We start from the raw sequence: 16,419 nt of genomic DNA, 5'->3' as shown, positions 1-16,419 counted from the left end.
TTTATATATTTGGTTCAGTCACTCTATGCCTTCACAGCACATTGGGGCATGTTTGACTCTCAGCAAACATCTGATTTATATCCAACAACTACTGTTCAAAATTGCTGGATTTTTATTTCAATTGATTGATTTTAATTCAGGGCGTTGATCATAGTTTGTCATTTGGCTATATTTTGTTTAACATACTGAGTGAGTCTTACCTATGTGGACAATATTATGATGTTTACATGGAACAAGTAACCTGGTACCTCTTATATGATGCTTACACAGTGGTGGGAGAATATGAACCACAAGGGTGCTTACTAAGTGGCTGCCTACAGTTTCAGTTAATGATTTGACAACGAGTGTTGGCGTCCAGCAGAGTGTTTCCCTACTGAGTGAACACAGGCTGGGCACTCTCAGACACATTTGACACAAATTTTCATTTTATCTATATTCATCAGTTAATCTTTGTTATACAAATGTCATCAGCTGAGCACTTTTGTGTCTACTTTGAAAAAGACTGCCATCTGTTTTCATTGTGAACAGGAAGGCTTGTTGATGTGTGTGAGTGGAAACAAAATCTATTAAAGAAATTGGAGTTTGTCTTCAACATGGATATGGTCATCTGTGTTTGGAGCAGCAATTACCCATAACTGGTGAATCCAGGTACAAACCATACAATTGGTTGATGTGACATGTAGCAAATACAGTCTTCTGAATGATGTGCAGGCTCGTTATCCTCTGAATTTCCTCCATGACATTTCAAGGACAAAAGCATAGGCAGTTCTCCATGGAAGAGGATAAAAAAATCTGTTTTGTGCTTTGCAGATAGAGAATGAAATAGGAGCCAGATGTGGTGGAGGGAAAAAAATCCCCTCTTATCTGACCTTTCCTCAAAGCTAATTTGGAGTGGAGTGCATGCAGACACAAACCAATTAGAGCTCAGGAAAGCTGGGAAGAGGTCAATAGGCTGGCTATTATCTGGCTGTGCCAAAAATATACCTGACAAGATCTGGGTCAAGATTTAGGTCAAGAAAAAAGCACCTGATTCGGACAAACCTGATGTGTAGGTCAACAAGGCCAGGTGGATGTGGATAAGGGAGTGGAAGTCGATTTCTAACGAAGCCTTGAGTGGCCACTCAGGAGGAGATCGTACTGTTTGTGTGTGCTCCTGTGTGTATGTGGATATGAAGATGTGTTTATTGGTGACTTTCGCTTCACCGTGGAAAGGGTTTTCTCTGTAATCTAAGCCCAAATGTGTCACCCAAGCTGTCTGTAATGGCTGCGCGATAGGTATGAGCTGAAGTTGGTCTGGTGTCTGGGGAAGAGCCTATTGATGTGAAGACGTCCTCCTACCTCTGAGGGTGGAGAATAGAAACCAATTTAGTGCGACATATGACCCAGCTGCGGTGGGACCCAAGGACCTCACCAACAACAAAAGGAGATCCTTCAGAACCTGCATCCTCAAATGCGAGCAGTGTCAGCTATGATTCATTTACAGAGAAACTGTATAGACTTAGATATATGACCTCAATGCCAACCTTTTGTTGACAGGAATAACCAATTGTTTACAAGGCAGTGTGTGTACTTACAGTCTGTGCACATGAATAGTGGCTCTGTAACCCATTACAGAAGTTTCAGTTTGGTTTAAATGCTGGTGTTTGTAATCTACACCTACAGAGAGGGTCTTTTTAAATTCAACACCATGGAGATTTATTTAATTTTCTTTATCGTCTCTGTTGCTCTGGACACCACATGAAAAATTCAAATCCCACATGTAGATATATTTCTGTTACAATGACACTACACAAGGCATTTGTATTTGTGATGCAAAACACGTGAGGTTTCGAAAGTGATTCACGCTTGTCGTGTTAAGGCAGTGTCCAATCTGAAATTCACTGGCATATGGTTATATGATAAATATATTTAGATACATCTCATTCATCTGAACAAATACTATAGCTGCCTTTTTTGTTCCAGGATTTAAGTGGAATTAAAGATATCTCACAATATTCACTCACTTCTTTTTCCACCTGCTTAAGAAATATATGGTGAGGAGCTTCTAACAATAAACCACCCTCCATATTCTGTCATTTTTACAACCAAAATGTCAAATCTAGACTCACATATGGGCCTCGAGTCACTGAAGAGGACCACGTTTGAATTTAGAAGAATTAACTGAAGGTGTGATTTGTGCCCCTTCACACCTTTGAGTCAGGTTTTATGAGAATTTAATGAAAGATTGACTGTTAAAGTGATAAACCACATCTAGTGTTTAAATTCAGCAGCTCAAACCTTAAAGTTCCTGTTCAGTACAGTTTTCTCAAAGTAACCAAGTGTTGTTAGGTACACTGATGCTACAAACTGGTCAACAATACAATATATATTAGTGTTAATCTGACAGTTAACCCATGTCCACTAATAGTGTTTTTTGGCTATGCAATTTATGTGAATTTGCTAGAAAATCAGTTCCAGTGTTGGTCTTAAGGTAATTTAACTAAGCACTTAGTTTGATTCAAACCAAAATTTTGCCAGAATTTGGTGGTCTTCTTGGCAAAGTTACAGTAAATTAATACTCAGGAGAACATGCGTACAAATGTTCATGCAAATCCATCTATCCATCCTTTTCAGCAAGTTTAGACCTTTAATTGCAGCGCCCCCGTGTGTCCAATTGAGACCATATTTCATAAATCCCACTGAGTTTAAGTTTAAAATCATCAATTTACTGTCTTGTTAGAATAAATAAATATGTTTACACCTGTACATGATTCAAGTATCACAATTTATTACAAAAACTAGAACTTTTTTCATCTGTCGGTGCTGCCATGCTTTAAGCATATAACAATACAGTATAAAATCTCAACCCAAAAGTAGGATAGTAAAAGCAAAGATCATAGATGCTGACGCAGCATTTACAGAAGTTAAGACATGCTGTTACTGTACAGAGAACATTCCCATTGAAGTACAAACATCTGCAAAATGTGCCATTGTCATCAATGAATTGCATTTTACAACAAACGCTCTGATCAAACCTTGTTCAAAGTGTGGGTTTTTTTTCTAACATCTTTTCAAATTAGTTTACAGGAAAATAAACACTAACTTACAAAAACTCTGCAAATCATAATGAATGTGCTGAGATTCTTTTCAACAGCCCAAGGCACTCAGGCTCAAATGTTGGCAATAAATATGTCATTCTTTACACAAAAATCACATCAAGCAGGTGGTGGTAGAGAAAGAAGAGTGACAGAGAAACAATGTTGTCTATTTCATAACCTCTTGAAGAGCACAGTCCTTTTAAAGAAGTCCACCTTGTCCGTTTTCACAGTGAAAATCCCTGGCAGTCAAGAAAGAAAACATGTTTGACGAAATCAGTCGTTTTGTTGAATTGCGTGACATCTGTCCACTAAAGACTACATGAACCTCCTACTGTACTTTTGATGCTGGCCTGTCATTTTGGGCTCCGAGAGCGTCCTGTGCTCTTTGGAGTGGCATCAGCTGCAGATCGGCCTGATGTGCATTCAAGCACCACAGGATGCCAACGTGTCCATTTCCAGTGACCTGTCCCACAAAGAGAATCTGGTAAAAATCTATCAATGTGTCCACGAATGATGTTTTCAAATATCTATAACAAATCCAGATGCTATTCATTGAAATAACCACCTCTTGATCTCTCAAATTAGTTTACTGATGCTGTGACAACAGTGGCTTTAACAAATGATTTGTTGATCCTCGCTTCCCTGCGGCTTCAGTTGAGCTGGCGACAAGCTTCAAATGTCCACTTCGAGGCACCTCCGTAAATATCAAGGCTCGTCTCCATCCATGCAAAAACATTGCCTACTTGCGCTTTGCTGCTGCAAGTTGCTAGGTTATAAATCTCTCCCATCGATAGTTTACGATCCCAGATGTGAAAATTTGCCAGATCTCCAACAAAAGCTTGCGTGGCATCAAATCCTCCTCCAAGCGTGTCCTGTGGTGAAGATAAATGGATTTAATCAAGGACGATATGAGTATTTTTTTCCTCCCCTCCTTCATGCAAAGAATGAATTTGCCCACTGGATTATCTGGATTTTTATTTTTATTTTTATTTATTTTTTTGTCTGATTAAATTGAGTGAGGGAGATGCATCTTTCATCCACTGGGATTCTTGATGAGTCCCAGTTAAAGATCTAATCACCTTATTACATCTTACTTTGTGGATTACAGCAGAGGTGGTTGGATTTGAAAATGTAATTTAAAAAATCACTTTTCCGCCTTGTTCGCTCATTTCCAGTATCATGATATAAATCTGTTGTGTTTAGAAAAGTGACTGCTCAACACTTGTCAGGGGTCCCTCCCTACATTACTGTACTCCAAACACCCAGTGACCTCAGGGAATACAGTGATAAAGATGCTCTCCTAATGCAGTTTACTTGAGGGGTTAAACATAGTGCTGACAGGACATGTCTTTAGAGGAGGAACTAAAAAAGTTGTGCTGCTTTTTACCTGCTCTTGACCGAGGATCAGCAGGCCTTGAGGCTTGATAGGATGATATGGTGCCAGATTCTCTCCACTCCCCCTCTTGACACCATCTTGGAAAGCTTCCCAAACACCATCACGAGTGGTCCAGGTCACACAGATATGATGCCACTTTCCATCATTGATCAGAAAAGGCAGCTTTGCAACCTTTAAAGGTGTTCAAACATAGGAGATGTTAAAATATAGACATGTGAATGTTTGAGTATTACATAAGAGAAATATGCAGACATACCTTGTCATTTATGAGTATCTCCATTGGGTTGTTTCCCCACTCGATGAGCACTAGCTCGTTGGCCTGACCGGGAACTGCGTAGGAGAAAGGTGTGCCCACTCCCGGGGATGCGTTTGATTTGAGCCACATGCACACGGTTAGGGCGTACATCTCAGGCAAACTCTTCTTCACTTTTGCGTACATGTAGTTGGTTCTCAACGGGAATGTGAGCTGGAATTTATCCAGAGGCCTGTTTTCTCTCTGACCTGTGAGGAAAAAATAGAAAACTTGTTGGATGCAGTATGTTGTTAATGCTGTTGTACAATAGTGGTGATTTGAATTTTCATTTTGTTAAACCACAGCTATATAAATCCCAACGCACACATCGTGGAGATTTACGTAGGAATTATATATTACACAACAAATCCACAATCGTGATGCTGAGGATTCGCTTTTTAATCTCGCTTCGATAAGCACATCACAGGAGTCAGTGGCGTTATTAACCTTCACCTCTTGTTTCCCCTCTCCCTCGACACCTCACAAGTTGTTTTGCTGCAGGAGATCAGAGCTGTCCCAAACCGAGAGCGCATCATGGTTCAAGTTTGCGCAAATGGCTCAGAGAGCAAATGGAGGGCTAGTTCGTTCACAGCGTGTTTGAAATGCTTTAATCTGCATGAATTAGGGCAGAATATGCTGGCTACCGCAGCTTTGAGCGGAGTAAAACATAAAATTGACTGCTGAGGTCATAAAAGCTTATGATGCCAAATTGGATACGCAAAGAAGAGATTTTGTTTTCCCGTTTTCAGCACTCCAATGTAATCGTTTGCCACACTGAGGCGATCTGATAATGCTGATAATTCAGTCATTCCACTCACCAAACCCTCACACGTCCCCCTTCACTTTTTTTGTGTGGAAACCTGCAATCTCAGTCCGCCTACCTTTCTCCAGGTCGGTGATCCTCTGATGTAGAGACGTGAGAGTGGACTCCACTCTCCCACGCTGCTCCGTCTCATTCCGGAGTCCGGGCTTCCCCTCCTCGATGCTGTTCACTCGGGACAACACCTGCTTTTCTAAGTCGTCGATTTTACTTTGGAGCAGGTCTTTGAGGCTGTTCGCCTGCACCGAGTTGTTACTTCTGCTAAATTGCTGTTGAGGGGAAAAAAGATAAGCTTTTAGCTCAATTTAAAGATTGTTCATGTTGATATTCTTTATTTGAGCCTAGTGCAGTGGGACAAGAAACTTAATTTTCCCTATCAGTTCCTTATGCCACAATGCGCTCTCAAAATGACAAGACACAAATAATAAACTTGACGAAGAGACACCAATGACTTTATCTTACTAGTATTAATTCTATTACGATTATTATTTCGTTAGATTCATGTTCAACAAGAGTGGTTGTAATTTGGTCAACGAAGCTTTGCGCCAAAAGTGCAGTAAATTCTTCAGAAGCAGCAGCCTACCTCAAGATTTTCTAATCTCTGCTTCAGTGATTGTAAAGTCTGTGATAGTTGCGTCAAAGTGTCAGCGGGGCCCCTCGATACATCCCCCATTGTGTTTTTGGTCCCAGCCTCTTTCCTCCTGCCCCCTGGCCGCGCATCCCCGGGCTCGGCACCGCTCTGGCTTTCACACCGAGCCAACTTTGAGGTTAGTTCTCTGATGGTCTCTTTTTGGTTCATGATCGTCTCTTTCTGCTGCAAGACCGTCTCCCTCAGCTGCATAACAGTGTTCTTCAAGTCCTCTCCAGGCACACTGTTCTGCAAAGTGGCCGCGCATATGTCCATATCCTTGGGAACGGACGTGCAAATGAACTGTGTCTGCCCGCCAAAGTCTTGAGACGAACTCTGCAAAAACACGCATGAAAATAGAAAAAGTCTCCAATAGATTCCGTTCTTTGTGGCCTCCATGTTGGTGCCTGTGAATTCTTTTTCTCTCTCTCCCTCTCTCTCTATTCGGTTTATGAGCCGCAGTGACTTCACGCTTGTGTCTCTTGTTGTTGTAATCCGTCTGTGGAAGTGCAGCCGTTTTTATACAGCCAGCCTGGTTCTGCGCAGAGCAGGTTCACTGCATCACGACCGGAGGGGAGGGAATCGCACTGTCCCTGTTTAATCGGCCCCAGAAGCCGCGTCACATCCAAGAGATGAAACCCATTTGCTTTCAGGCTCCTGCATGTTTAAATCTTTCATCACTTCGACTATTTGTCATTTTTTGCCGTGTATTATTCATCTGGAAAACGCGGATTTGTAGGCAGTGAAGAGGTTTGCTTGCCTGGTGGGGCGCCAAAAGAGCCAGCTGTGTTTGTTTTGTTTTTTGCGCACACTAAAAACTCTCTCACACACAAACACAACACACACACACACACACACACACACACACACACACACACACACACACACACACACACACACACACACACACACACACACACACACACACACACACACACACGCTGTAGGTGGATGCAGATCAGAAGTTGCAGCAATTTGCGGTCGGTAGAGTCGCCGCAGATTCAGCACCAAGGACAGCTCTGACCACGTTACAGAGAACAGCGACTGTTTGCAATAGTTTATGCATCTGCTCTCTGTTAAACTCAATCGTGACTAGTGTGTGGTTTCAGTTTAGTTGAACATAAAGACATCATGTTTTTCTTTTATTATTTTTCTCCTCCCCTTTCTCTCTCTTTACAGACATGTTTATGTAATGACGCACTGTAAATCCAAATTCAAAGAGCATAGATAAGTTTTCAGTTCACAAACTAGCTACTTCAGATGTCACTTCTCCATCAACCTAACATACACAGGCACACACGCACTCTCTCTCTCTCTCTCTCTTTCTCACACACACATACACACATATTGCCCCCCCCCTCAAAAAAGCCCTTCATGTAGTAGTGATCTGCTCCACATCAATGCTATAATCATCTAAATAATTCAGTTTCTAAAATGATAATCTGTCCCCAAGCAATTTACGGCATATATTATTCAGGGTGGACAGATTTATTTTTCTCTCCTTTGCCTGTTCAGCTCTTATTTATTCAGCTAATGTTGGAAATAAAATGAAAACATTGAATAAGTAATGAAAGTGTATCAGCTCTCAGGTTGAAATTGATTTGGGAAGAGGAACAGGAGGACAGGTGCGCAGTGTGAGAGACAAAAGTCTGCATGTGACAAAGAGGATATTAGGTAGAGGAGGTGAGGTGGGTCATGGCTTAATTACTGTCATCTGTACTAGGCCCCTAAAGGTAAATGGTTTATAGCTGCAGGTGTCATTAACACTGACTGACCGATTCAATTTCCAGGATGAAAAGATTCATTTCACAGCCGCAAAACCCATCAAGTGCATCATTTAAGAGCTTGTGCAATACACTATATTACTGTACACATTCCATTAGTGGCTGGAAATGATCAAGACACTAAATGGTGCATTTGAGAGCTTAAAATAAAGCTGTTCATTTTACAGTACACCATTCTTGCAAGGCTGCAGTTGTCTCTCTTATGTTTTATCAATACATAATAGCCATTAGATTTTAGGAAGTCAGTGAAAGTGATATAATAATCTTAAAGTACACCGGGATCAGTAAACAATGTCATAATTTATGACATAACTGTTTTATCAGCATCTACGTATCGTTTGTTTATTGTTCCCTGAACCTTTTTCTGTGGATTATGGTGCATTTTTAAGTGATGCAACAATGTCTAAGAGGAATGAAAAGGTAGATGGGGTTTAGTCTCTGGTCGTAATCCGAAGTTGATGGGCTGTATTTGATATTATGAAAAACAAATACAAAGCTTAGAGGTGCAGGTTGAAGTCATTTCTTTTGAGCCTTTTTAGTGTGTGGCATGAAAGTCATGACAAAAAATGGATTTTAAAGTGATGTAACTTTTTCCAGGATTTCTGTAACAAAGTCAAAGATTTTTAGGAAAAGTGGTGACTTAAATAATGAGTATTGCAGGTCAAACACACCAAAAAGGTTAACTTTGTAGACACATCTACATGCTTAATACACCATGCTCTTAACCTAACATTTTCGTGGATTTCCACCAGTGGCAGGAAATCAAGCAGTAATTCTTGCTCTCATTTCCAGCTCATTTGGACTGCAGTAACACCAGCACAGAGTCAGCTGTCCATGGGTAAAATACAAACAGCCAAAAGAAAAAACTGAAAGTTTATTAGATGTTAGCAACAGGAAGCCATGCACTCCGGCCCTGTCACGGTCCCTTAATTTGCAGAGCAAGAAATGTGATTAAACAACCTTTTTTCCTCCACTATACCGTATTAACCATCTGGTAAATATGTGCTGGTTATGTAATTACACATAATAGACCGCCACGCCTTCCAATTTTTTCCAAAGGGCATTAATTATATCTATATTACCAGCCAAAAAAAAGCAATTTGTCACAACTGTAGCATTTGTTCAGATGTTATAAGCCAGATAGACTAACAACTGAATTGTAGTTTCAATATTTTTACATTTTTGTTTGGATTGAGGTTATCCCACTGTATGTACTGTATACTCAAGCAGACACCCTTTACCCCGTGGGAGCAAAGGAACAGTGCAAAATGTCCAAAGTCTGCCTCTCATTATGAATTCATTATTCAGTGCTTCCCACACAAACAAGTCTCAAAGCCATATGCTTGAAGTAAAAAAAAACCTTCACTTATCTGCACTCTTCTGAAACATACTGCACTTCTTTCCATCACCTCCACTAGTCCCTGTATTCCTTATTCCTCTCCTTTCCTCCCACAGGCATAGAAACCCCTTCTCAAGCAGCACATTGTGATTTTATAGGCTTTCCATTCTCTCAAATTAACATTTTCCTCTTCATGCCACAAGTTCAGCCTGTAAGCATATTGAGTTATGCTGTGATTTTAAAAGAAACAACAACAACAACAAAAAAACAACAATGTAACAGCTGTTGAATTTATAATGCTGTTCGCCATTGTGTGTATGAAATAATAATAGGGTTTGGATGAAATGGTTATTTGTTGTGCAAGTCATTGTGCCAGACATGACAGCACAACAATCTGTGACACTCGAGATAGTAATCTCACACAAACAGCTGCCAGAAGCTCTTATCACAATCCTACACAGAGTACCGCTGCGGTTCTGCAGAGCCGTGCTGCCGGGCCAGTATCCACCTTTTGTGGCGAACAGTATCTCTTTAATAATGCATTCAAACACAGTGGGAATGCATTCTCCAGCACCAGGGATCAATAGTTGTAATTTCACATGTTGGCATCCTGCCCTGACTTGCTTTTCCTCCCCTGACTTCTTTCCCTCCTACTGCTGTAGTGTGGTGAAGGCCATCGAGGAAAAAACACACCCAGTGCTTTTGTTTTTAGTTTTTATTGATTTTAAAGCATTCATCAAGCTACATTAAGCTTTAGTATTATTATGGTAAATAGAAATGTGTCTTCTATTCTTGACTGGATATTTCCTGATTTGACTTATTTTAGAAAAGCACTTTTTTTCAAATTCCTCTATGTGAGCAATTGAAAAAAAGTATTATTTGGTACTGAAACTAAAGTATTGGCACCACTATCAAAAAATAACCAATTCTAGTTGAGGTTGACATTATTTCAATAAAACCAATAATAATAATCATGAAAATATATGCAACTCTTTTTCCCACTGCACTGTATATCTTCTGTTCTTTAGACTGATTTCACATGTTGCTGCCATCAATTTTTTCTTATAACATAAAAACTAAAGAAAACAAATAATTCATTTTAAATTTCAAACAACTAATAGCAGGATAGTTTTACGATTAACACTGCAGTTATAGGTTTTTGTCACTTGGCGGCATTCGCTCTGACTTGTCCTAGTGGCATTAAACACTGGAACCAAGCTGATTAAATTGCGCTCATTAACGAATAAGCCAAACAATGTATAAATGTTTGCAGTATGCCTGAGGAAGCTAAAGGTCACCATCAACTGGTGTTTTTAATTTCAATGTGACCACTGTGGAACTGCCTCTATTAAATACTGGAAGGTATTTCATTATCTATGAACAGGAAGCCTAATTAAGCTGACTTTTTGTGTAACAGGCCATCCTTGCCATTCCAGGGGAGGAAACAGCTGCCATCTTAGGGTCACTGTACTGTACGCAGTGGCCGGTTAGAGCGAGGAAAATGTCAAGCAGTTGCCAGAATAGTGTAAAAAAAAAACAATAGCCCAGAGAGGCTAATTAAGACAAAGATATTTTTACTCATAATTTCTCATCACTTCTCCTTATATTTGTAAGTTATTTCCCTCATGGTCTGCTGCTGGAGTTTCTCATACGGTATGATTGCTTTCCTTATGTTTTATTAAAGGTTGTAATTTAATTATTTTTTCCTTCTGCATGAGCTGAGCGACCATCTGAAATTGATACAATGCATCATCTGACATCGGGATCATTTTCTGTGCTGATGTGACAGTGTTCTCCTTCCGCCGCTGAAGATGAGGAAATATATAACCATGTGCTTTGCCATAGCACAGAGTATGTGATGATTGGATACAGACTCTCTAAATTTACTGTTGTGCATGGGCAGTGGGATTCTTTTACTACTCGCCCATTCATCATTTAATTCCTCTGATCTAATCTGCTGTCACATGTATGCAGACTGCCAAGTGCTCACATATTTGCGGAAAGCCGTATGATCTACAGCGCTATTTGTGTGTGACTAAGCAAATCTGCGTCTTGCTGTGTGCTTTCCTCACCTCTTCAGCATGTTTGGATCTTATCAGTTTTTTATGACTTTAATACTTTTCTCAATGCATGAATGCTGACTTTGTGTTTGCTTCTTTGTAAAGTAACTTCCCTTCAGTGTTTTTTACTCGACTACCTCAACCATAGCTAATCTTTTATGGAATTGGATTTTTTTTTTGTTAGATTCATTTTAATATCGTTTAAAAAGAAGGGAAAACATGCTCCTTCCAACCTGTAATAGGAGCAGATATTTTCCTTTGCCTTTTTTATTGATTATCCTCTTCTTTTGAATCCAGAGAGCAAAGAAATACAGAGGGTATACAGTGCCAAAAGCACTAGTACTATACAAAATAACATAAACACAAATCAAATTAAAGGGGCACTTCACCAATTTTACACATGAAGATCAATGTAATCATTGTGGGCACTTACCACATAGCCTGTGGACACAGTTGTCCTCTAGGGTATATATTAGCAAGGGTTCAAATTTATACCAGAGGCTTTTGTTACAAACTATAAGCATAAGTACTGAAATACATGAGTGCTTTAGCATACATGGGACGTGTAATGGAAAGATATTAGTGAGTTGCATTGTGTATGATCTGGTGTTTTTGAAGCTTGACCCATAATACTGCCTTGATTTTGTCCATTTTGCTTAAATTAAATTCTTAATAGGAACATAGGAAAAACACCTTTCTGTATTTGTTAATGATTTCACGGATGAACAACCTGTACTAGAGACAATGGTGTTCCTTTTTTGCCGTGGCATATGTTGTCATAATTTTGAGACTTATTTGATTTTATCTGTAGCATTTCTGCCTATATTTTAAAACACTATTTACTAAGATCCCAAATAAAGTGTACTAAATTGCGTGCACGGTGCAATAGATTGCATGTCTCGTTTGTGTGTGTTTTGCGGGTGATCTACTAAGAATAACTGCGTAAATGAAAACAGTTGCAACAGGGATTACCAGAAAAACCGACATATGGGAGAGTATTTGTGACGAAGTCAATGCTGTTAGTAAAACCAAAAATATTCCACTCCAAAAATATTAACACAGGTGGAAAAACTCCATCCTGTGCGTATTCTGTCATTGTGCTTCCGTCTCCTCCTCTCCACAGTGACAAAAGTCATCTGTGTGCAGTGAGCAGCCGGTTAATACCTGTCCTTCAAAGGTATTATTTATAGACGCAGTTAGCGTCAGAAATAATACCTTCAGGTTTGGTTAATCACAATGCGTTTGCTAAATAACATATTTGCATTTTCTCCTCCCTGTATTTTGCACACTGGGGTTGAAACGCCCCATATTACATATTCATTATGGCAAACGTACTAAATGGACAGCGCGTACTATCTTGCACAGTTGAAAGTGGAAAGCCTCAGTGCGCTGCGTTAGTAGATCAGCTTGCACATTTTTTGCGGGTGATGTCAAGTTTGCACACGTTTTTACACACGCAAACCTTTAGTAAATCAGGCCCTTAATTTACAACCTTAGTCGTCTCATGTTTCTTTAAAACTGCACAGATAAAAGTGCTGATCGCTGGACCACATTCAAAGCTGACCAGTGCAGCTAGTTAGCTTTCTACCTAATGTCACAGCTTTTGATGTATGAGATTACTTCAGCTCTAAATCCTTTTCCATGAGGATGTTTTCATTACTTTCACTTCCCACCATGGATGTCATTATTTATAAGCCGTTGGAAACAGAGAAACAGTGACATGTTTTATTATCCATCAGCAACTACAAGAACCTGCTTTCTACAGCACATTGATTTGTCTTTCTTCTCATTGCCATTTCTATTATATTTGACTGTTGTTTGGGATGAATGCAAGCAGCACACTAGTCTTTTGTTACCTGAAGGGATGTTGCATTATGAATCAGGCATCAAACATTCTCAGGTTCACATCACAAACGGCCTTGCGGATTTGATTTCAATCTCAGCTCTGATTCCTTCAGCATCGTTGAAGGCTGGCGGCAGATCCTGCACGATGTTGCTTACTGTACATTCGTTGCTTTAAATCAAACATTTCTTGCTGCTTTCATGCAGGAAAATATGCTTCCAGTTATAAACTGTGCAATGATTTTATGTGGGATTAGCAATTTCACAAATGAGACCTACAAAACTGTAGCTGATTGGTAGTATCAAACACACTCTAAATCCAAGTGAACACAGTCAAACTACATTTACATGATTTATGGTGTTTCATTTTAGATCCTGTTAATCCACAATTGGTTTTCTGTTTTGCATACAAAGTGACAGATGTACGTGAATGTTCAGCATAATGTACATATCATAATGTAAATGTAAATTCATGCCACAAGGCTGCATCGATTGATTCAGTGCTCACTTCTAGTTTTTTTTAACTTAATTTCTTTTTTTTGTAAAAGCAGAATTATTTACTGAGCCTTGGTGTTACTATGTGATATAAAGAAATATGTTTATTCTATGTTTGTGGCATGTGCCCATGGCACTGAGCCGCCAGTGAGGCATGAGCAGTGTGTAGGTGGTGCTTGTGCATCGCTCAGCTTTCAAAGAAGCTGTGGAAGCATGAAGTGCTGTCAAGAGTTGCAGTCTAATGAAGGAATGTACTCTTGCTGAGCAACACAAAAGGAAAGTGACTGACTTGCTCAAGGCCTCTGTCTGGCACCTCCTTTCTGCAGGAGAGACTGAAGAAATCATGCTGGATCATGACTAGCAAAAGAGAAAAAAACAAGTAAAGGTTTCTGAAGAAAAAGTTATGCCTTAGTAACTTATTAAGATTCAAACCACCCACACTGTGTTAGAAGATGGAAGATTTCTGCCTGTTTTACTGATCAACAGAATTTACAGACTTACAAAAAAGACTTAAAGACGCAGTGAAATGCTGTTGCTGTCTGTTGCTGACAATTTTCTGCCTTCAAGATAGTGAGAGGTGTTTCAAGTACATCCTCACATTCTGCTAATGTGTCCCTTTGCAGTTATTTGGGGCAAGATTTCATAATCTCTCCAGAACATTCTCAATTAAAAGTGACCTATGAAATGGCACACAAGTATGTGGGCAATACTATTCACATTTATGCTGTCTGTTTTATATTTTTACGCTCATCAACAGTTGGTAACAGTAATGTGGAAAAAAGCATAAATGTAACATGTATGTAGATTTCAAATTCTTTAAACAATTGTATTTGTTCAATTTATAAACATTTATAAGATCTGATCATCATCATAATCAGCACCCTTAGAATTGCCATACAAGGCTGCTTGTTCCACTCCATTTGTTGGATAGTGTCATTCACAAAAATGTTCCCAAAGAGTAAAAAACTAAAATGTTCTCACTGTCCTGCTGTCAGAGAAATATGTGCTAAAATAGCCTAATCATACAATCTAAAACAAAACTCTCTTGGCAAGCCATGACGATGATGATGATGAATATACATTATCCATTGTTTGCTTTAGTTTAAGCAAACTAGCAAATGTCAAGCAAGTGGTTCTCCTCTTGTTAAGAGTCTGTTCATGATTCGTATGATAGGTGTGGACCACTTGTTAATTTAATTTGTGCTTGAGAGAAAACTCCAAGTACAAGAAAATTGATAAATATCACAAAGTCTTAAATCACTCGTACGTGCCTCTTAAGAACAACTCTGTTTGTACAAGTGCTTTGTAAGTGTCTCTTGGTGAGAACTGCTTGAATGTAAACTCCACAGGGCCCTGTTTAATACCAGATGAAGACATATGTTTTTTTCTGATAGCAGGATATTGTCTGAAGGATGTAAATGTTCTATGCTGCATCTTCCATGTATTATCTATGGATAACTGGTTGAGTCAGCACAAAAATAGCCCGCATATGTTTCAGTGTAATGGAAAAAAGGCAGAGTCCAAGAAGCCTGCACGCTATGAAGGAACAGTCACATGCACGTGTCACGCACTGACACATCCATGAGAAACCTCTATTTTTTTTAAATGTTTGGATGGATGAGTGGTAACAGTAGATCCTTCTCAGCATCGGATCCTCCATGTGTTCTCATTCAGGTCAGATCAGGCCATGTGACACTGGGCTGCATTTGATTACTCCTCATCAATCCATATCCATAAGTATTGTGAGCATTAAAGGCTTCCAGCTGCGTGTTCTGTCCAGCAGTCACGCCATAGATGAGACTGTCTGGCCTTGAACTGAATTACAGTATAAGCACAGAGATGTAACTGTGATGTAATGTGGGAGAGGATAATCTGAAACCGTGCAAGTAAAGATGTATTGATTTTCCAGTACATCAAGGTCGCTTCCTCTCTTCATGTCTTTCACTCTTTTCTGTGTGTTAGCAGAGGGGGAAACTGATGCAGATGTGGGGAGCAAGTCAGAAAAGATATGGTACAGAGATGAAGTGTCTTCTTTTCTTTTTTTTTACTCTGGAATAGCTGAGCTGAAGATATCACAACTAAAAGTTTCACTCCCACTGGTACTTCAGATACGCAGAATACAGGCTGCCGTCTTTGTAACAGCTGAGATTATCGGTGGGAAGAAAGCAATGTTGTTTTTGAGACAAACTTTAAAGCGTGGAAAGGTCAGAAATGAAATGAATCAGGTCTTAATTCTCACAGACGAGGTCGATCGCCAACCTGTTAATACATGCTGCGAATCCCGAGATGATGCATAAATCAGTGCTTCGCAGCCTCTCCCACATCTTCACTCTGTGAACCCTGTAACCCAGCAAGCTTGCGCAGATGTGTATGTGTGTGTGTAGAAAAGAAAGCAGGATCTGTTCCTCCACATGAAGGCTCTCTCCCCGAACCACTGCCAGATAAGAGACAGCCTCGCATCTGTGCGGAATAATAAAATCGTGTCAAAAAAGTGCAGGCAAATATTTCTGTCGAAATGGAGCTCAGACAACTGCAGTAATATCAGTTTTTTTTCAACTTCTCAACCTCTCTGCTTCGTGCTCTCACTGTTTTATGGTGTATCTGCTCAGATTAAAATGTGATATTATACTTTTTTCCTACTAAGAAGTGTTTCATTCTCGTTTATTGCTCCATTTCGTCTACTTAA

General features: G+C 39.7%; 1 protein-coding gene across 1 annotated transcript; it reads right to left on the bottom strand.

Annotated features, from left to right (window-relative positions):
- Positions 1 to 3,727: 3,727 nt before the first annotated feature.
- Positions 3,728 to 6,612, bottom strand: nptx1l (neuronal pentraxin 1 like). Its single transcript, XM_062439178.1, has 5 exons — positions 6,169 to 6,612; positions 5,647 to 5,854; positions 4,730 to 4,974; positions 4,465 to 4,644; positions 3,728 to 3,949 (listed from the first exon to the last, which is right to left on the bottom strand). Exons 1-5 carry the CDS (start codon positions 6,610 to 6,612, stop codon positions 3,728 to 3,730), a joined length of 1,299 nt encoding a protein of 432 aa, XP_062295162.1.
- Between the last annotated feature and the right edge of the window lie 9,807 nt (positions 6,613 to 16,419).

Source organism: Scomber scombrus, chromosome 18 (genome assembly GCF_963691925.1).
Source record: "Scomber scombrus chromosome 18, fScoSco1.1, whole genome shotgun sequence".
NCBI lineage: Eukaryota > Metazoa > Chordata > Actinopteri > Scombriformes > Scombridae > Scomber > Scomber scombrus.
Note: the sequence above shows the minus strand (reverse complement) of the source record. Positions and strands in the feature narration are given on the sequence as shown.

Coding starts and splice junctions, on each gene's coding strand:
- nptx1l (XM_062439178.1), bottom strand. CDS start 6,612: ATGGAGGCCACAAAGAACGGAATCTATTGGAGACTTTTTCTATTTTCA. Junction 4,975..5,646: donor GATCACCGACCTGGAGAAAG/GTAGGCGGACTG, acceptor TTTTCCTCACAG/GTCAGAGAGAAAACAGGCCT. Junction 3,950..4,464: donor TGATCCTCGGTCAAGAGCAG/GTAAAAAGCAGC, acceptor TCTTCACCACAG/GACACGCTTGGAGGAGGATT.